Source organism: Colossoma macropomum, unplaced genomic scaffold, assembly GCF_904425465.1.
Source record: "Colossoma macropomum unplaced genomic scaffold, Colossoma_macropomum, whole genome shotgun sequence".
NCBI lineage: Eukaryota > Metazoa > Chordata > Actinopteri > Characiformes > Serrasalmidae > Colossoma > Colossoma macropomum.
The window spans coordinates 35,477,641-35,500,147 of record NW_023494799.1 but is presented as its reverse complement, the minus strand read 5'-3'; the positions used below and the strand labels follow the sequence as shown (position 1 = coordinate 35,500,147).

Sequence of the window (22,507 nt, the reverse complement as noted above, 5' to 3'; positions counted from 1 at the left end):
AAGGTAGTGAATTTAAGTCACTGCAGCATAACTCCTAGTCAAAATTACTTAAATATATTGAGTGAGTGCACCTATTACAAGTCCAAAGTCCAAAATACTCAACAAAGTGTCCAACAAAAGTCCAACAAACTGAATGGAATTCAATTTATTCAATATAATACGTTTGAATAAAGTTACCTATTTTTGTTAATTTTCCAACTTTTTGTAGTATTTAAGTTGTTGTGCTGTTAATTTTTATAGTGTGGCATCAAATGCTTTGGACATCACCTCCTCTGTGAACAGTTCTGGCTCAAGAATGGCCTGTTTCACATCAACCTACTGTAAATGACTTTATATCTCAACAATTAAATTATGTAGAAATTTTGAAAAAGAGTTGGAATTCCCCTTTAATCATTATTTTGTTGTTTGTTTGCTTTATTCCTGAGTAGATAAGCATTTGTACAACACAATAGGCTGAAGCAGTCAACATAAAATCTTTTACATCGTAATTGATGATCGGATGTCACAGGACCGTCATTCATGCTTGGCCCCCGGCTTATCTCCCACTCTGCAGGCTGTGTATTGAGAGGTTAATAGCTGCCTGCATGGGGAGAAGATTGTGCTTGGCTTATTTACACATGGGGCCCTTATTACACTGCATACCCTGATGCTTGGGGACAATACATCTAATGGACGAGCACAAAGCCCACTTACCAGCAGTTGGGCCTTTGTTAAACGAACAGGCTTACTGGCATGACTAGCCTGTCTGACGTCAGGACCCTTTAAGTATGGAGGGACGACGGACTGCCTGTAATAGGGTGCAGGTGAGGAGGTAAAGGATGGCCACACATACTCTGTCCACTCTGTTGCTTGCGCTGGTCTTCGCTGTCACTGCAGCTGATGTTGAAGTGAACATAGAGTCTCTGTCCTGTCCAGAGCAGCAGCAGGCCTTTGAGGGCTCCTGCTTTGAGTTTGTGGCTCTGCAGTGCAGCTTCCTCAGCGCACAGGGCTGGTGTGAGCGTGGTGGTGGACACCTGGCCTTCATCCAGAACGATGAGACTCAGCAGTTTCTCCAGAAACATCTGCAGCCACAGCTGGACTGGTGGCTGGGGCTGGCGCCCACCTCCTTCAACCTTAGCCTGGACTCCGCTGACACTGAGGGTAAGTGCTTCGGAATTTGGAGGCTGCAGAACTTAAAGGGATACTCCAGTGTCTTTCAGCTGAGTCTCTATCTGACACATCTTTAGTATACAGTCAATTTCTATGGATAATAATTTCGTGACATCCCATTTTAGTGAGTAGAAGAACAGAAAACCAGTTCTCTCAAAAAGCGCTTCAGCATCTGCCCATTGGCTTCTATTACAAAAGTGCTTTGAATCAACCATTGGGAAATTATTGTTTATGTTAATCAGTTGCACATTACAGACATAACAGATAGAGCTTAGATCAAAAAGTGCAGATGTATCCCGTCAATGAGGTCTAGGGCCCATATGTAGGTCCACACTTCACTTCCTCACTACTTAATGTACACATTAGTTTGATAATGCACTAAAAGGTTTGCATTGATTCAAATGAACACATCACTTCCACATGAATTAGATACAGAACTGTGCGAAAGTCAGAGACCACCGTTCGTTTATTGAATAATTTATTTCGATTTTTAGAATGTTCACTCTTCGCCTTCCTTTTAATTTTTCTAAGAAATCTGCAGAAACTTCAGTCTTGGAAGTTGGTTGCATTTTTTGCTTCTTACAATCCAAGTAATGCCAAACATATTCAATGATGGTCTGGACTCTAGGGTGGTCAGTCCACTGATCTGAGAACACCAGCAGCTTCTTTGTTTGATTTGCAACCTTTCTTCTTTTTTGTCTATTTCCTTTTTTCAGTAACAGCCTCTGGACAGCTACACATCCTTTTAGACTCATAATGTTGAGTTGTCTTCTTACATCAGATTTTTGAAGCAAGAGTGGAGCTTAATTTTCTCCTATTTCTCAAAGATGAAAGCTCTGAGTGCTGTTTATCTGATGCTGACAGTGTTGGTGGTGTTGCATGGTTGTTAGGAGTCCAATTTTCTCTGTATTTTTAAATCATTTTGGAAACTCATGTATTTTTGCACTTTTTTCCTTGACTTTTATCTAATCTCTTTAGAAATATTTCCTGAGAAGTGAAGGATTTGAACTTAGTGACCGATTTGACGTCAGATGAAATTAATAAAGGGCTCTGACTTTTGCATAGTACTGTATTTACATCAACTCAGTTTTGTCTTTCAGTTTATTTCTACGATAGTTGTGTTAATGTATTATATTTTATTCATGAGAAAATAATGTAAACCTTTGAATCAAGTGAATTCAATGCAACATCTTTTAAGTGTAGTTACAGAACAAATCATGGTGGTTATCAAATATTAAGGAGTTAAATTTTTGCTAAATATTTGCTTACATGTTCGCCATCTCTTATGCTAAATGCTTAAGAATGAGACACACCTTCATTTGTACTTTCTTTGTGAATGTTTCCAGAGCCTTGGGTGTTTAAATGCCACTTCATTCACAAATTACATGTTAATTAGGTGTTATTTTTTGGTATGATTGGCTTTACAGAGAGCCAGTGTGTCAACACCATCTCGTCAGCTGTCTGTTTGTTGACTTTATCAGTCAGATTTGTCCTAGAATAACATTTCCAAAGGCACACAGTACGTGAACACTTTTTGTACTTTATGTCCAGCTTTTCCACTGATAGCCTAATTTGTGACTGAGGATTACGCACTGTAGATGTTTCTCAGTAGATATCTCCAGTGGGCAGCGACCTGTTGCTTTCATTCACACAGGCCCACAAAACGGTTGCCATGCCAATCTCTTTCTTTCACCGAGAAGCTTTTTAGGGCGAGCACAAAGGGGCTGGGCTTTATCGCTTGGACGCCAGCGCAGCTCCTATTGTGTTGTCTTTTCACCTGCTGCTGCTTTCCGTTCTATAGGTTTTATTTCAATCCAGAAGATAGAACCAACAAAACTTCACGGCTGTACTAGATTCGGTTTTCATCAATGAGCAGTTCAGTACGGATGCAACGTCTAAATGACAAAGATATAGAAACCAGATGTTCTGTAGAGGACACTAAGTGGTCGATTTTAACATAGAAGAATCCCTTTTGGTTCCCCAAAGAATCTCTCAATTGATGGTTCTTTAAAAAACCATTATGTGTAAATGAGATGTGAGTGTGAAGAACCTTTTTAAAGACTAATTTTTCAAAATGTCTGCATAATTCACATCACAAAGTCGTTCAGAGTGGGTTAGTGTGAAATGGTGTACTGCAGAGAAGCTTACTAACCTGGATTTCTTTATAGTGGTGGTGATAGGAACCAGAGATTATCACGTCTACAATGTAAATCTAGTCATTTTGGCAAGTAAATAAAAAGGCTATATTTACATTGTAGACATCACAATCCCTGCTTCCTGTCACCACCACTGTAAAGAGTTCACCTGAGTTGTGTTTTAGGCATAAACTTTACCTCAAATCGTTCATAATTCATAAACAGTGCCTCACGCAGCATATTCATAGCCATGTTGTATAATACCTTTCACGGGAGGGGAGGGAGCTTTAACATGCACTAAATGCTTTGGACGCTTGGTTCCGGTCACCACCGCCGTGAACAATTCTGGCTCAGTAAGTTTTTCTAGAATAGTGCATTTCACATCAAACCATGAATGACTTTGTTTACATCTTCATAAGCTAACTATGCAGAAATTTTGAAAAATTGGTGGATTTCCCCTTCAGAGTTTAAAGAATCGACATAACATAGAGGTTCCACATCAAGTAGTCCAAATTGCTAGCTCCAAGCTAATACACTAGCCACGAGCTATGGCTCTAGCCATATTACAGTCCTACTACATAATGTAATGTTTCTATACCAATTAAACCTTTTCCCAGAACTGTCCAAGCCTAGAACCTTTTAACAGCCTTTTTTTTGGAATTCCACAGATTTCCTCATAATTCAGTGATTGAGATGTAAACAAAGTCCTTCAGAGTGGTTTAATCTGAAATGGTTCATTGTAGAAAAGCTTACTGACTTGGATTTCTTCACAGTGTTGGTGACAGGAACCAGAGGCTGTGATGTTTACAATGTAAACATAGCCATTTTATTCATTTATTTACTATCCAGTATGATCTGTGAACATGCTTGTGCCTTCTCAACACTATTGTAAAACAATGTCTCAGGCATCAAGCAGTGTACGTGTAAACATATTGTGTAATAATTTAAGGTGAGGGAGCTTCTAGAGGTATTAAATGCTTTGGACGTCTGGTTCCTATCACCACCACTGTGAACAATTCTGATTCTGTAAGTTTCGCTAGAACTACGCATTTCACATCAAACCACTTTGAATGATGCTGTTTACATCTTAACCATTTAATTATGGGAAATATTGGGGGGAAAATGGTCGAAATCCTCTTTAAAGTGTAGCTCTACAAAATAGTTCACAGCAGTGGTCTCAAACTGGCCCTCAGGGACCCTCAGACGGTCTGCTTTTTTTTGCTCCCACCTAGCTCACAACACAAAAGGATAACGTCTGTATACTTAAGACCAGTAATCTAATAACCGTGAATCTCTATTATCTTTTTTCTCTATTCAATGAGTTATGAAATATATTCCATATCGTCGCTCTCCAAATCTCCAAAATGGCAACTTTACAAGAAGAAGGCAAAAACATCCTTAATTTTTAATGTATGTTAATATAAAGAAATTTCATTTCAAGTGATTTAGAGCATTTTTATTAGTTCATTCATTGAAATTTTTCTCACAGTGTAAATGAATGCTGTTTTCAAAAGGTACAATCACCGAAAAAACGGACAGTGATGATCCACACTTCACTAGTTCTTTATAACAAGGGCACCCTATAGAAACTGGTCCCGTGACTACTCACGAGATCATGTCTTCAAATTTTGTCATGCAGTCTGAATGCAATGCAGAATGTGCAATGCAACCAACACCAGAGGATTAGGCATCTTGTTTGACTCAAAGCCACCCTCATTTAAGCTCAGTTGAAATGCTCTACACCTGCAGGTTCCTTGTCTTGGCTGGATGGCTCTGATGTGAGCTACTCTAACTGGCTCGGTGAGCCCATCCCGGGTGCAGGCTGTGGTTACATCTCAAAAGACTCTGGATTTCAATGGGGAACAAGCGGTAACTGCAGTCAGGAGTTCTACTTTATCTGCCAGTTTGGTTAGTATTACTTTCTTAATTGCCTGTTAATGCACTGGAGTCAATGTCGGTTGTGGTACATGGTTATTAAGTCGACTGTAAACACATTTCCTGCATTTGTTTCAGAGTCGGGACACTCTCTAGCCTGCGCAGACCATAATGCAACACTGCAGTGTGGATCTGGGCAGGTGATAGAGATTGATGACAGTTTCTACGGCAGGAAGACGCGGCACTACTGCAGAACCAGCTATTCTCCCACTCACACATCCTTACAGGAGGAGTGCAGCTGGATGGACGTGGTGGACTTGGTTTCTGGTATGTTCTTCTGCAGGATGTCCTTCCAGCACAATTGCAAGTCCTTCCAGCTGCATCTTCCTCTGGTTCTTGGTCTTTGACTGTGAGCAGAACTTCAGATTGATGTAGAGCTTTTTGAGGGTTTCTCATCATCTCTAATAATCATACGAGCCATATACACATCTACACCGATCAAGCATAACATTATGACCTTATCCTTGTTTCTACGCTCATTGTCCATTTTATCAGCTCCACTTACTATATAGGTGCACTTTGTAGTTCTACAATTACAGACTGTAGTCCATCTGTTTCTCTGCATACTTTGTTAGAACCCTTTTACCCTGTTCTTCAGTGGTCAGGACCCGCATGGACCCTCACAGAGCAGTTATTATTTGGGTGGTGGATCATTCTCAGCACTGCAGTAACACTGACGTGGTGGTGATGGTGTGTTAGTGTGTGTTGTGCTGGTCTGAGTGGATCAGACACAGCAGAGCTGCTGGAGTTTTTAAACACCTCAGTGTCACTGCTGGACTGAGAATAGTCCACCAACCAAAAATATCCAGCCAACAGTGTCCTGTGGGCAGCGTCCTGTGACCACTGATGAAGGACTAGAGGATGACCAACACAAACTGTGCAGCAGCAGATGAGCTATCGTCTCTACTGCACATCTACAAGGTGGACTTACAAGGTAGGAGTGTCTAATAGAGTGGACAGTGAGTGGACACAGTGTTTAAAAAATCCAGTTTAAAAACGACCTGCTCTGTGAGGGTCCATGGGGTCCTGACCACTGAAGAACAGGGTAAAAGGGGGCTAACAAAGTATGCAGAGAAACAGATGGACTACAGTCTGTAATTGTAGAACTACAAAGTGCACCTATATAGTAAGTGGAGCTGATAAAATGGACAATGAGTGTAGAAACAAGGAGGTGGTCATAATGTTATGCCTGATCAGTGTATGTTGTCGCTATCTGAAGAAAAATGTCCCATCTCCCATTTTGTACATTTTTATTTTTCTGCCTTATTTCAACACACCAGCCGTTCTTTATGGTTTGTGAAAATTTCATGAAGATTGGGAATAGAACCTCTTTGCATTAACTTACATTGAAAGGTAAGAGTGTTTTTGTCCTCTCCTGTAAATTTACTATTTTGGAGATACTTGTTTTTCTTTGGACAGTGACAGTATTTTTCCTAGAACTGTATATCAAACCCCAAAACCACTTAGTAATTTTTATTTTTAAGAGTGTGCACACCAGACTAGTTGATTTTATCATGTTAGCTGGAATTTCAATTGGAAATCATTACTTTGGGTAAACAAATGCACTTAACTGTAGATACAGTATCTGATGTGTTCACGTTTACAGCATTTAGCAGACGCTCTTATCCAGAGCGACTTACAAAAAAGTGCTTTGTCTACCTAGAGAAGGTATCTTTGCTACTTCATACATTAAATTGCGTGTACTTCTTTGTGAACTGTTTATGCTATACAAGAGTGAATAATGCAAGCTAGATTACAGAAATAAATGAGTTATTGTTAGTTATTGCAGCTGCAGCACTGCACTGAGAATCCTATGAACCCAAACTCAGGCCACAAAACATCCTTATTCTCTGCAATGTATCCAAGCTAAGGCGTCATTTATGAACGGCGGAAACTGATCCGTCACAGTTTCTGTAGGCTGTACTTCCCCTTTTCCAAACAAGTCAACAAAGATTTCATCACTGTCCAAAAAATACATTTATCTCTAAAATGGGAACTTTACAGGAGAGGGCAAAAACATTATTAACTTACATTATTTAATGTACATTTATTTATTACAAGTCATTTTTGATGCATATCTATTGGTCCATTCATTATGAACTTTTCACCCAACGTAAAGTTTGGCTGCTGAGTTCAAATGGTGCAAAAAATGGAGATATGCCTTTTTTTGGACAGTGACGATTTATGACAAAGTAAAATCAGCAGTGCTTTTTAATGATCTGTGTCTAATTGAGCTCTGACCTCTGTATGAGGTCATTTAAAACAGGTAGGTCATCTGTTTAACCCTGATTCTTAAATAATAATGAAATTTAAACCTGATTTGTGTTAAGCTGTAGTTTTCAGAGTCTCTTTGCCCTTGTTTGGCCATTTTGTTGTTATTGCATGTTTAACTGTTTTCCCACTGCTCCCTTTTTTCCTAATACACATCTTCTCTCCACCTCCTCTTCATTCACTCGCTGTTATTATGCATGGAAATCTGTTGTTTCACAACAGGTTTGTGGTTAAAAGGCGCAGAAAATAAATGTGCATTTGAACTTTGATTTGGGTAACAGATTCACACAAGAGGCCTTTAAGATGGATGGTGTCCAAACAAACACCAATCAAATATTTACAGGGGGCTATAAACACTGGTTTGAACTGAGCAGATGGCATTCCATGGTCAGTGGCCTCAACAAAGAGGGCAATTTTATTTTAGTTTAAAAATGAACGAATAAATAAACATTCAACAACATGAATCTATAGAAATGTCAAGGCTTTGTGGTGTGTATATTTATTGACAGTATTTTATTTCAGAGTAGTTGAGGGGGAATTCCACCCATTTTTCAAAAATAGCCCCAGTCAAATGACATGTTTTGTTGATTTTCTAAGTGAAAATAAGTTAACATGTGTGCAGAAAACACACTTCAGTCTGGCATTTTCTGCAAATTTCAATGCACAATTTATACTTTTTTGCTGATTTTAACACGTCACATGTAAAATGTACTATAACTTTTTCAGAGGCCTCCTTTTATGTTTTATTATGTTTTCCAAGATGTTAATTTCAGCATATAGACAATGATTGTGCATTAAGAACTGTGTCCTCTGTAGAACATGTTAACTTATTTTCACTTAGAAAATCACCAAAAGAAGAGAAACTTACAGACTTTCTTTACTATGGTGTGATAGGAACCTGGGGTCATAATGACTTCAATGCAACAGCCATTTTATTTGCTATTTAAAATGACCATTTAACCTATAAACCTATTTATACGTAATGTTGATAATGATAAAATAGTGATGAATCCAAAAAATATGTTTTCTTCAGGGACTACTTTCCCTTGGAAAGGCCTTCATGTACCTCTCCATCATGAATGGATTTAAAAAAATACACTTTAGGACAAAACTTGATCACAAAACTGTCATAAAACAATGTCTCAGGCATCAGGCAGCACATTTTATAACAATTTCATGCAATAACTTTCTGCGAGGGAGCTTTTGGAGGCATTGAACTTCTCAGATGTCTGGTTCCCATCACCACCACTCTAAATGGTTGTCTAGAATGATGCATTTCAAAGCACTCTGAATAACTTTGTTTACATCTCATCGATCCAATAATGGAGAAATGTTGAAATATTGGTGGAATTCCCTTTTAATGATGAAACAGTTGTTTACATAAGAAAAAGATTCACATGTTGTTATCACTTTCACCTTCCTCTCTCAAGAGCACTGCCATGGCCTGCAGGTTTGCCAGGCCGCAGCAGACGTAGCATCCTTTGGTGATCCTTGCCCGGGCCTGGGGAGTTACCTGTCAGTGGAGTATCACTGCAAAGACGGTCAGAGCTCTCTTTTATTGTTCTTATCAGGATAGGACTGATCAATAAAAAGTCTTTCACTATAAATTTATTAGAGCATTCAGATAGGTCAAATACAAGTCAAGTATCACATTAGCAGGTTATTGACGATTAGGTGTAATTCCCTCACGGCACAAGCGGTAACTAAGGCATAGCCCTTAAACACTATAATTATGACTACAATACGTGTCTCACAGCATGGCTTTACTGTGGTCTTATCTATTGCACAATCCAATGTTTTAGTGTTGTTGGCTCAAAGAAATGTGAAGCCAAAGGTCAAAGGTTTATGATTAAAGGAAAGACAGATCATGCTGTTATCATTACAGTTATGGCAGTTATGGCAAGTGTCATGGCAAAAGAAGAAATGGCCAAGTTTTAATGCCAGAGTTTGAAGTGTAAAGCATGAAAAAGTGAATTTTAGATCATTTTCTCTTAACCCAAAATACTTAATCTACCAAGACTGAAATGTACTTCTTTAGTCTTGCCCTATATGGAAATCTGATATGTGCCCATATTTGCACATATTAAAAAGTCAGTCATATATTTAAAATATATACACATTTGTTTTCTTCATATGCAAGTATAAAATATTGGACATGTGCATGATATATGGATCCATACATATTTCTGATGCTTGGTTAAATGCATACCAATACTGTTAAATTGTTCAAATGTTATCTGTTCGGTTTTGAATATTATATTATTTAAATGTGTCAGGGAAAGATATTTTCAGTTATTTAATGATTTATGCTTTCATTAATGACAAAGATGACAGTGTACATGTTTTTAGAGTTTCGTTGTAGTTATTATACTAATTTTAACATTTTAGGAAGTATCTGAAAAAATAAAGAAGATGCAAAAACACTTTATACATCAAACTATCTTACATGAGTAATATACCCTATCCATTTATGAATGATGTTTTCTATCATATATTTTTAAATATGTGTTACACACATATGTTTGTATATGTTGTTATATGGCTGAAATATATGGCCTATATTTGAAAATGTCCAATTTTAAATAAGCTGAGATTTGCCACATATGGACATGACATATAGAAGCTGGATAAAAGGCTGTATATCACTGCTGTCAGAACAAAACCCTGTATCTTTTAAAGATGTGGGGGCTTATATAATAAGATTAATATCAGTAAAAAACATTGTGTGATATAGACCTTCCTTACTTTTTTAGTTACATTAGTCTTGTAGCATCAGTTAAAAACTATAGAGCAGAGGTCACTAATAGGTGGACCGCGGTCCGAGTCCAGACCCAGACGTTGTCCTATGCGGACCTGGTCCTATAAAGAATTATTTGATTTCGACAGGGTGGTCCTATTTTAATAGCACACACAGGGGTGGGACGAAGCGAGAAACAGCATTCGGAGAAGAAAGTGAGTCAGAGGGAAGTTATTTCACACGTTGTGCTCTAAAAAGAGAAAACTGACAATAAATGTTGTTGAAATATGACTGAATCGCACTTTATTTGATGTGACATTCAGTTGTTGACTGTATAGGATGTTGATATACCTACTAAGCGACTTCAGTAAACAGTATATGGCACTGAATCATGATGCAAGTCAGACAATATGATGTTCCGGACCTTTGTTTGAGGAAATTTTCTCTAACTGGACCTTACTGAATTTTAATTAAAGACCCCTGCTATAGAGGCAGATGTTTGACACCAAACATGTGTTGGCTGATTGACTATATTTGGGTAAAGGACAGAAATGTGTCAGTGTGATTTTCAGGGAACCATTCTTTTAAGGCAGGGTGTCAAACTCAACCACTAAAAGGGCCTCATTAAAAAAACAGAGAATGTCTGTGTTTCTATTTGATTGTTAAATAACATTTTGCTATAACCTGAGCTGGTCATTGTTTATTCAAAATGCCAAAAACACCAACATCAAAATAAAGGCAGTTGTAGTGAACCTACTTATTACATAAGGAATAATAAATATATGAATAAATATATAAATAGGCTGCAGTACACAGCATTATGCACATTACAATAGGCTACATTATGTATACTATGCTGCAGTGCATGCTGGCGATTGTAATGCAGTGTGTTGTGAAAATGGTTAATATTAATAGAAAATGAAAGTAATTTTTGATAGGATTATGCCATAGGCCTGATCTGGCCCCCGGGCCTTGTGTTTGACACATGGGCTTTAAGGCAATATTTTAAAGTTTTAATAAATACTGGTTTGTAGGTGATATCATCATTCTGGACATTTTTGCTTACAGCTCTTCACCTGCTGATGGACAAACTGGCTGCTGTTTTTGAAAATGTCACTTTAAGAGTAAAGTGGCTGCTCCATCCTTTTCAAGGCAACCTCACATGCACTTTGACCACCGGTGATGGGCACACTCTCGACCCCTACAGGCCTGAAGGGTAAAATACAACCTCTTCCACACCTTGACGGAATTTTTAGATTACTGTTAGTTCTACTCGGTGCGAGGAATACTGCTACTGCAATGAAGAACTTACTTAAAGACAAATAAAAGCCTTCACTGTGAAAATGACTTAAGTAAGAAATTATTTATCAAGTAATAACTTTAATTTACTTTCAGTCAACCTTACATAAAGCCTTATGCCTTTTAGGTTTACTGGCCTTTCTGGCTTTACTCACCTTAAATGCTAAAATAGCTAGCTAACAGGGACTCACAATAGAATGCATAAGCAACAGGTTTAGGTTGAACCAGAGACGTTATAATGACTTTGAAAGTGCACTAACAGAAATGTTAAATAAAAGAGAAAATAAAAAAATAAATACAGTTTAGCCAACCAGCTAGTTGCGTCTTCAAGTTGGAAGCTGAGTTGTGGAAAACGAGGAGTTTTTACTCTGTGATGTTGAGGAGCAAATACTCTGTAAAGTTAATTACTTTAATAAAAAAATGGAAAAAATCTGTAATTATACACCAAAACGTACTGTTACAGGCCAAGGTAATTTCTAAAACCTCTTGTGCTAGATTAGGCCTAATCTACATACTGGTACTGAAGTTAAATTGAAGACCTTTTATATGTCTTTAAAAAAAGTCTTTATTTTCAGGTTACAGGGTATCGTGGTGCACAAGTACGAACACGCTGGAGTCTACACTGTTACAGTGGAGTGCAGCACCAGTGAGTGGCATGTGACAGCCCAGAAAACCATCACCATCCTGGAGCCACTAGGAGAATTTGGGATAATAAGATGCCACAGCTCAAATCAATCAACAAACAGTGACAACTGCACAGGTCTCTACCGACATGCACTGAGAATCCAAGTGGAGCTAAGTGCAGGTAACATAACACTTGTATTCATTTAAATGTAAACATCTGTGCTGCAATTTCAAATGTTTGCAATGTTTTTCATAATATAAAACCAGTTTTGTTGCAGAATATTTGTATAAAATGATTCTAACATGTAACAGGTTTTAAATGATTAGTAAGAAGCTGTTAAAAATGTAAAAATGTTGAATATCCAGAATGATGAACAGCACTGTAGGTGATTCTAAAATTAAGGCTGTATAGTATCGAGAATGAATTAAATCAGGAATTCCTCGTGGTCATTTTTCAAAGTATGGATCAAATCTCGAGGCAAACAAGCTGATCAAAAATAATTATTTATTATATATTACATTATTTACACTAGTTACAGTAGCCTATATTGTTATTTCTTATTTTTTTTTCCCCCAGCTTCTTGTTTTTCCCCAAAATACTTGAATTATTAAAAGATACGCAATATGCATCGTCTTGTTTATAATATTTAAAGTCATAAAAAATGTTTTGAGTAATAAATAAGTGCTTTAAAGTGACTTAGATAAACAGCAAGACCTCTCTGACTTCCCATAGGAACTAACGTCACCTACAAAATTCAGCTTAAAGGGATGGAAATTGCTCACTTGCCTGCAGTCAGAGGGATTATTCCCCACAACATCACCTTACCTCCAGAAACCATACAGCGGCTGGGCCCAGGATGCCATCAGCTGACTCTCTTGGCCTCCAATGAGGTGACAACTACAATTATCTCTGCTGCTCTACAGCTGTGCTTGGTGGAGCCAGTGGAGGGACTGCTGGCCTCTATTGCACCAGAGCAGGATATTTGCTCAGGATCAGCCCTGAACGTTAATGTCTCTCTGGGTAGCGGAGCTCCAGTGGAACTGCTCTTTATGATCTCTGGGGTCAATGACAGTATCTCTGAGACCCATCAGATGCTAAATGGCAGCATACATGTCTTCAACATCTCCAGCACAATAAAAGGTGCGATAGATGTTGCCTTGATGTTCTTTAGTTTCATGACAAAGATTTCTGCACATTATTATAGCTTCATGCTTTGTGTTACGGTTTGGTTGTAAAGCGATAGTTTGGACAACAAACAAGTTTACACAATTTTACCTCAAAGGTTCTTGATCAGCCAAGACTTTAGCATCTTTAGTTTTGCATTGGAGCTGTTAGGCTAATGACAGTAACCTGGTCATCACCGCAAATCCAGAAAACCCAGTCATCGGTACAGCCAGCGTCATGCTGGGAATTAATGGCCTAAATGGAAATGCTAGACTTTATACATTTTACTGGGGCTGTACTGTTTCAAAAATCAGAGGCTGCTCTCCATTTATTTCATTTCCAGTCAAAATGACCACAAAGTACAGGTTATTCTTTTATCAGCATCAGGAAAAAAGCAAAATACACAGAAGCCTCAACAACTAAATATAATGTTTTTTACTATTTAGTTTGTCCGCCTTTATCCTTTATCACAGCTTCCCTTCTTTTCAGGAGACTTGCTTTCAGTTTTTTAAAGAAATCTGCAGGGACATTTTTCACACCTCCAAAGTTCAGTCTTGGAAGTTGGTTGTAGCTTCTGCTGCTCATGATCCAAGCAATCCCAAACACATTCAGTGATGCTGAGGTCTGGACTTTAGGGTGGTCAGTCCATTGATGCTAGTCAGCGCAGGCGTCTGTTGGCTTACGTAACAGAACTGGCGGTTAATGTTCTCCTCTTAGTGTGTTCAGCCGTCCAATAACGTTGTGTTAGCGGCAGTTTGAAAAGATGCGGTGGCGCTTCACAGGACTCGGAGGAAGCCTGTGCTAGCTTTTGCCCCTCATAGCGCTGGTGGTATTGTGTGACTGGGGGAACTAACGTCCTAACTAGTGGGAGGAATTGAATATGACTGAATTGGGGAGAAAATTGAGGAATAAAAAAGAAATATGTCCTGAAAAATGAATAACTTTCACATTCCATTTATGTCCATTTTAATGAGGCTAATGTTAACTGCTTTAGCCTCACAGCTCCAGTACAAGAAACAAACATTAGATACCTAATAAACTACAATTGCTAGAAGATGAAAAATTGTGTAAATTTGACTTTTGGGGCAGACGACCATTTCAACTCTTACTTTCATATACAAGAAAAATGTGTTGTTTTCAAATGAACTCAACATTTGCTGTTTCAGGTGCAGTGAATGTTCTGGTCAGGGCATGGAATTTGTTTTCAGTGATAGAAGTGGATGCTGGAAACATAACAGTGAACTGCCAGGATGACACAGTGGCCCAGGATGGAAACACGGTATGTAAAACAGGCTCATCCAAATGAAGAATGTCCAAATGAAATTCAAGATGTTTTTGAAATATCACATATGTCATATTATGTCTCTTATTTCCTTATCTTTCATAGACTGAAGCACTCGTTAGAATCCCAAGAGACAGTAACCTGGTCATCACTGCAAATCCAGAAAACCCAGTCATCGGTACAGCCAGCGTCATGCTGGGAATTAATGGCCTAAATGGAAATGCTAGACTTTATACATTTTACTGGAGCTGCAGTAAGTACATCTCCTGGGATAAAATACGGCGAATACTTTTAAAGAGTATCACATTCATGTTTGTGGTAATTGTGAGAGTGATTGCATGAGGCTCTGCTTTTTGGTTATTAAAGAAAGCAGGATGTTGGGCTCAGCTGCTTTTCCGTCTCTCTGCAGGTGGAACTTGTCCCTGTAATGTCAGTACTGAGACTGAAATGCATGAGATAAGTGCAGCTTGTCTCCCTCCACCTTATAGTTTTTCACTCTACTTTCTGACTGCCACAAAAAAGACCGGGGAGACGCAGCCACAGACGGCGACCAGATGCATCTCTGTCAGACCAGGGACTGATTTAAACCCAGTCATCACGTAAGCACAGTGCACATTCTTTCATTCTCAGACCCAGTCAAGTAAAAAAGAACTAATTTAGGTCAGGTTGCACACAGAAAGCTCTGATGTGTCCTTGTGGAAAATTCTTACAACTCGCTATCCAGTAAATCGCTGTTGTCAGAAGAAAACCTTTTATCTTTTATCTAAAATCTTCATTTTTGTGATTTTTCAGTTTTTGACATGATTTGACATAAAATGCCTGTTGTCCTTTATATTATATGTAAATTTCATGATGAACAGACCAAAAGAAACGGCCCAAAATTACTTGGAAAAAAGTCTGGTTCCATCGACTTACACATTTCCACCAGAGGGGTCTCCAAATTTAAAAAAACATACATAGTGCAGCTTTGAGATAAACTAAAATTGGTATGAAATGTATTAAAAGTAGACAGAATTCAAATGAAAATATTTTAAAATGTAATAAATAAAGTGCTTTTCAGAATTACAAGAGCATAAAAAGAAACATAATTAAAAGAATGGGTAAAAATGGCAAAAGATCAGATCGGCACATTCACCCAAACACATATAACCACTCCTGCAAAGGCTTAACTGAAACAGAGAGATACAGAAGGAGAGAGAGAGAGATGAGTGAGCTGGAAGGTTAGAGTCCCCTCAGGTGTCTCCCCCATCTAGGACTTACTTGGACAAAGCCTTAATTATACTTTTATGCAAATTATATGTAAATTACAACAACCTGTGCATGCAGTTGCTGATTTGTCACTATATTGCAGGGCTAATATAATGGTGACTTGGATTATTTCAGAAACATGACTAAACACAATGTCACTGATTAAGTTTGGCCAACAAAGATAGTGTCCTTTATGCAACTTCTGCAGCAGTCACTCTCAGTCAGGCCCAAGGGCCCAAAGATCCCCGTATAATCTCCACCGCCACCCTTCACCCAGTTCCACTACCATAGGCTGCACTGTCTAGTAGGATAGTTTGAAGGTGAGCATAATCCTAATAATACGTCCTTATCTCATGCCGCAATGACCTTCTCAAGGAACAGTTACTCTCCAAGTGCCATAATGTCTTTAATAACACACATAAAACATAAAAAAATTCAAATAAATGTGGTCCTAGTTGTAGATGTACAACCCCATTTCCAAAAAAGTTGGGACACTGTGCAAAATGTAAATAAAAATAAAATGCAATGATGTGCAAATCCCTATATTTCATTGAAAATAGTGCACAGACAACATTTCAAATGTTGAATTTGTGAGAAATTGTATTGTTTTTTGAAAAATATTTGCCCATTTTGAATTGGATGCCAACAACATGTTCCAAAAAAGTTGGGACAGGGCAACAAAAGGCTGGTAAAGTTGTGTAATGCTAAAAAAACACCTGGTAGTTGATTGGCAACAGGTCAATAACATGATTGGGATTAAAAAAGCATCTCAGAGAGGCTGAGTCTTTCAGAAGTTAAGATGAGGAGGGGTTCACTCTGCACGATCAAATAGTGCAACAATTTAAGAATAAAGTTTCTCAACATAAAATAGCGAAAGAACTTTGCTTTTCATCAACGCAAAGACGAAACCATATATAAACAGGATCCAGAAATGCTGCCACCTTCTCTGGGCCTGAGCTCATTTAAAATGGGCTGAGGGGAAGTGGAAAAGTGTCTTGTGGACAGGCAAATTGACATTTGAAATTCTTTTTGGAAATCATGGACACCGTGTCCACCAGGCTAAAGACCATTTTTGCTTGTTATCAGTGCACAGTTCAAAAGCCAGTATTCATGATGGTATAGGGGTGCATTAGTGAACATGGCACGGTGACATGCACATCTGTGAAGGCACCATTAATACTGAACGATATATACATGTTTTGGCAACATATGCTGCCGTCCAGACCACGTCTTTCTCAGGGAAGGACTTGATTATTTCAGCAAGACAATGCCAAACCACATTTTGCATGTATTACAACAGCATTGTTCTGTATTAAAAGAGTCCAGGTGCTAAACTGACCTGCCTGCAGTCCAGACTTGTCACCACTGATAACATTTTGCACATTATTAAATGAAAAATATGACAAACGAAACCCCGAACTGATGAGCAGCTGAACTCCTATATCAAACAAGAACAAGAAAATATTTCACTTTTAAAACTACAGCAGTCAGTCTCCTCAGTTCCCAAACATGGTGATGAAACACGGTGGTAAACATGCCCCCGTCCCAACTTTTTCAAAACGTGTTTTTGGCATCAAAAAATGGGCATATATTTTTCAAAAAACAATGAAATTTCTCAGTTTCAACATTTGATATGTTGTCTTTGTCGTATTTTCCTTTAAAAATATGGTTTACATGATTTGCACATCATTGCATTCTATTTTTATTTACATTCTGCACAGCGTCCCAACTTTTTTGGAAATAGGGTTGTAAGAAATATGTTCTTAATAAATATATTCAATATTAAATTTGAAATTAGAAATTAATCTATACCCCTTCAACTTTTGTTCTTACTTTCTTTCAGATGTTCCAATTGCAATCCAGTGAATACCAGCGTTGGTGTTACTTTGCAGTTGCACTGTGAAGACTGTCAGGAAATGGTTTGGTACTTTGAGGACACGAACCCTGTATCTGTTAGTGCATTCGTACGTTCTGTAACAGACACAGAAATGCTCTGATATTTCACTTTGAAGGAAGCACTTGTTTAACATAGCTTCAGTGGACAGTGATAGACTGAAACATTTACTTTCTGTGTTTGCATAAATGCATCTAATCTCCAGTGCTAATCTTCATTGCTTTTAGGGTGTTTTAAGTTCCTGCTATTCTAATAGTGGACAGAAGCCATTGATAATGAAGAAGAAAGGAACCAGCTCTCTCACAATTAGGAGTTCAACTCTGGTCAGAGCACAGCAGAACATCAATGTCGTGGCTTATGGTCAGTATCATTTGATTTTCATTTGCTCTAAATAAATATAGTGTAATAGTGTAATTTCTATTTAATTGTTTCTCAGTGGCTCATTAAAACTAATTGAGATTGATTGCATCACATGTTGTTTAAAAAAAAATTTCATTATAAAAACTCAACAACATTAGGTTCACATTAACTGAACATGAAACTCACGCAAACAGGGTAAAATTAATCCAATTTCCAGTTTTCATCACCGATGTCCAGTGAGAGTAACAGTGGCCACACAATCCAACTCCTTCCCGATTGTAGCCTCTCAGTTTCAAACCACTACTCTCCTGTGGGTCCTGTCCTGTGTGGTCAGCTGAATTACTGATACTGCCACATCATTGTTTTGTTTGTAAATGATACTTCCAACTCAAAATACTTTCATACTAAACAAATTCACCGCATTGCAGTAGCTGGAAATAAATTTGGTTTCATTAAGAAAGCCTTCAGTGGAACCAGCTATTTAAAACTGTATTGGAACGGGAGTCATAGCAACATACAGCACGTGAGCAGCTGGGTAACAAGTCCAGCAGCTGGGGTGCCTGAAAAAACTCATTATTTACTGTAATACAATGTTTGCATTTGCAGTTATTTAATTTCATAGAAATTCTGCCTTTTACTGTAATTCCAACAGTGTCGTCCGGTTATTCTGACATACAGTATTCTACCATAATAAAAACAGTCAAATAACCATTAAAATAAATGCAAATGTCTGTGAAATAAAAGTATTCATTTTTGTTTTTTGTGATAATAAAAATAATAGTGTTAATTTATCTTTTTAACTCATCGTTGGGTTTATCATATACTGACATAAAAAACAGAAAAAGTACAGAAAAAGTACAGAAGTATAGTAAAACAGGTATGAGAATAACTCTAGACTTTCCAAGGTTAACCACATTCCATTTATTGACAGTATTAAAATATGTATAGGTTTCTGGATGAGAAGGCCATTGTTGCTGAATTTCTAATGAGGCCCACATTAAATGTGTTTCTGTCTCTAAGGTGTGAAAGATGGCTTATCTGGATCTGCTGAGTTCACCGTTCCAATCTTCAGTGCTTCCTCCACTGCGTCGTCAACATTACAACCTGCTAGTCATGTGCCGACAACGCAGCCAACCTCTGAGACCAGTGTATCCCCTACATCACAGCCTCATACTTCATCCACCATGGCTTCATCCTATGCTCCTTTTAATTCAGCCTCAGTTACTGTATTGCCATCTGTTTCCCCAGCTAGCCTTTACAGCCCACCCTCCTGTATCGTTACCCCCACTGTGGGAGATGTTTTCTCGCCCTTCAACGCCACGTGCACTGTAGATCCTTTATTCTGCAAAAGCACAGCCTGCACTTATTGTTTCAGAACTTCTGCTGGTACGAAGTTTTCTTTTCCAATCTACATTATTTTTTAAAACACTCTTCTCCTGTTTACTGTCATGTATTTACCTCCCACTGCAGGAGACTACCTTCACTGTGGCCATGAGGAGACGGTGGAGTCACTCTTCTTTCCTCTGGGAACTGAAAGTAACCATAGTGTGGTTGTGGTCATCACTGTTGAGAACGGAGCAGGACAGAAGATTAATACTACTTTAACTGTCCAGGTTTGTACTAGGACACAGTCTGGAAACCTCAGGCCCTTATAACCACATAACATCCTTAGTAGCTACAGAAAAAAGTTACAGTAGTTGCTGAATAATCATGGTTCAAGTGGTTTTCATGGTTTATCAGGTATATGATGTCAGCACTGGGCCCACAGTGCAGGATCTGGAGGCCCTTGTGTCCAAGCAGGTGAATCAGCTGCTGCAGAATGGCAAGCTCAATGGTCCAGCGCTGGCACAGATGTACCAATCCGTGTGTAACAAGCTAAATGGGGACTCAACTGACGGCCAAGATCAGGATGCCAGAAAAAGGGTACAAAGAATATAAGCTTTTGCCTGTTCTTCATATTCATATCTGATTTTTACACAGCACATTATATTGTACAGCACTTGAGGTTTGGAATTAATGTTGTCAGCAATATAAAACTGGTTTGGTTGCAGACAAGTGTATACAATCATTCTAATATATTAGCCCTGTGCAACTTCACAGGTTTCAAATAACCAATAAGACACTGAAAGATGTGAATAAAAATTAGAAAATGTTAGATCTGTTCAGATTGATGAAAGGAGCCAGAAAAGATTCTAAAATGACTGAGAAAGTGCTATAACGTTAAGATATAGGATATAATTAAGTTAATATGCAGAATGCACGGTATTGTGAGTAATTTTTCATCACAATAAATGCCAGAAATATCAGATTATAGAATGCTTTATTTATTTTATAAAGATTTTATGCTACTGTTTGGAATCACTATGTTTAGTCTTATAAACCCAATTTTATTATATATGTGTATAAAATGATAATAAAATGTAAATGTAAATAAAATCATAATAAAATGTAATATGATCCCAGTACTGTATAGATTATTCAACCAAATTCATTCAAAGTGAGCATTTAAAACACAGGTTCAGGCTTGTAACTGACTTGGACTTCAGACTAAAATATTTCTGCTTTGATTGACTCTGTATCTTAATTATGTTTATTTTATTAAAATAAATGATCGAGCATTTCATTTGGTCTCTTTCTAAACAATCTTCCCCTTACGAAATGTTTCAGTAGTGACAACTTTGAGCAGAAGTCAAAAACACTAGGCAGAACATGACTAGCAAAGACAGCTTTGGATTGTTGTTACATGCATAAAAGTTTTTTCATTAAAACACAAAAAAAGTTTATTTAATTGGAGAAAATATGTATTTGTGCAGTGACAATTGCCAATGTTATACACTGATTTTCAGAAAACATTTACTTCAAAACAATGGGATCTAACTGCCCACCATGTGGCCATGAGGGACAGGGATACAGTCTCACCTCCTGCCCTAAAAAGCAGGGGTGTGGCTAAAATAAGGCTCCGCCTATGGACTAAAACACTGTGTTTCGGTAGTGACATGGAAAAGTCGGGAGAGCGTTTTTTGAATGAAGTTTTTTATGCAAAAATAATACCCATGATAAATCTAAAATGTTTCAATGTAAAAATCAAATATGTATTTAAACAATTTGAAAAAAAATTATGAGCTATATTTTTACAAGTTGAAATTTAGGGGTTAGGGTTTGGAACAGCCACCTCCCAATAGATAATTGGTAATAAATATTGATTAACTGTTAATTAATTGACTTATAAAATAGTTTTTTTTTTACTGTGGGTCTGCAGTTTTAACTGATTCAGTAGATTAAATAAGTTAAGTAAAGCTGTAAATGATTCCATTATTAAATCTGGTGATCAAATCGTAAAGGAAATAACTATAAACAAATATTTACATTACATTGTTTGTCACAAAGTTACGGGAACAGATGCTGTTAGACCTGGGCACAGCTGTGAATGCTGCCCCCTTCGGGAACCCTTCAGAAGTGCAGATGACAGCTGGTGCTGTGGTGAGCCTCACCAAACAGGGCGAGGAGTTGACCTCTACAGCCCAGGTACCTGTTCCGGATGAACTATGGACTAGGTACATCACCGATCACCCATTTCCGTTCTAACGTGTCTTCCTGTCCTACAGTTACAGGCCAGCTCTCTTCTGTCAAACCTCAGTAAATCCCTGGTCTCTCTCACTCCCTCAGAGGGGGATGTCAAAGAAATAATGAAGCAGGCGGCCACACCCATCATTCAGGCTGCCAGTAACATCCTCAAAGTGTCTGCCAACACAGACAACCAGGTACTGTTCGCAAGCTAAGCTTTGGCTAACTCTCATTAGCCAGTGTGCTATTATATATTTCCTCTGATGCCTTTTCCTTTGCTTTAGGAAAAGATCTCAAAACTTCTGCTGAATGCAGCAGACAGCATTCAAAGTGCCCTGCTGGCCGGGAAAAGGACAAACCAAGAGCCGATCATCATTAGCACTGCCCAGATCAGCGTGTATGTAAACAGGTAAACTAAGCTAAGGCCAATATGGCTTTTCCATGAAGAATATAGCATTTTTGAAAGGTCTCTGTGTTCAATAGTTGTGCATCCAAGCATGGAGAGCGTCCGGGACGCTACACCCATTTAACTCAGTACCTTCTGCATTTCGTCATATCTTTTATTAGAATGTCTCCAGATAAGCTTCAGAGACGGTCCTTCAGCATTGAGAACAGCAGCTCAGCCAGCTTCATGCTTCCATCTCTGGGTCCTGATGTGCTGCCTTCCCGGGAAGCGGTGGATGTGCGGGTGAGATCTTCTGCTAGTGCATGATGATGAATGCACCACTTGGTCTGTATTGCTTGGTATGACATGGACTGTAGGCCAGTTTCTTATTGTTTTTCTTATTCTTATTTCGTATCGCTTTTGTCAGAAGAAAACCTTGTATATCCAAAATGGTAACTT

The 22,507-nt window shown here is 38.2% G+C and overlaps 1 protein-coding gene across 1 annotated transcript in view; it reads left to right on the top strand.

The window, feature by feature from the left end:
- The first annotated feature begins 818 nt into the window (after nt 1-818).
- pkd1l2a (polycystic kidney disease 1 like 2a) overlaps nt 819-22,507 on the top strand; it is a 40,071-nt gene continuing 18,382 nt past the window's right edge. Inside the window, exons 1-19 of the mRNA XM_036587337.1 lie at nt 819-1,140; nt 5,034-5,192; nt 5,298-5,486; nt 8,921-9,031; nt 11,296-11,443; nt 12,102-12,331; nt 12,884-13,291; nt 14,482-14,594; nt 14,703-14,850; nt 15,007-15,196; nt 17,689-17,797; nt 17,967-18,099; nt 19,120-19,485; nt 19,570-19,712; nt 19,840-20,022; nt 21,487-21,624; nt 21,705-21,860; nt 21,948-22,072; nt 22,231-22,351. Of these exons, the coding sequence (XP_036443230.1) occupies nt 819-1,140; nt 5,034-5,192; nt 5,298-5,486; nt 8,921-9,031; nt 11,296-11,443; nt 12,102-12,331; nt 12,884-13,291; nt 14,482-14,594; nt 14,703-14,850; nt 15,007-15,196; nt 17,689-17,797; nt 17,967-18,099; nt 19,120-19,485; nt 19,570-19,712; nt 19,840-20,022; nt 21,487-21,624; nt 21,705-21,860; nt 21,948-22,072; nt 22,231-22,351 (3,492 nt within the window). The remainder of the gene's footprint in view (nt 1,141-5,033; nt 5,193-5,297; nt 5,487-8,920; nt 9,032-11,295; nt 11,444-12,101; nt 12,332-12,883; nt 13,292-14,481; nt 14,595-14,702; nt 14,851-15,006; nt 15,197-17,688; nt 17,798-17,966; nt 18,100-19,119; nt 19,486-19,569; nt 19,713-19,839; nt 20,023-21,486; nt 21,625-21,704; nt 21,861-21,947; nt 22,073-22,230; nt 22,352-22,507) is intronic.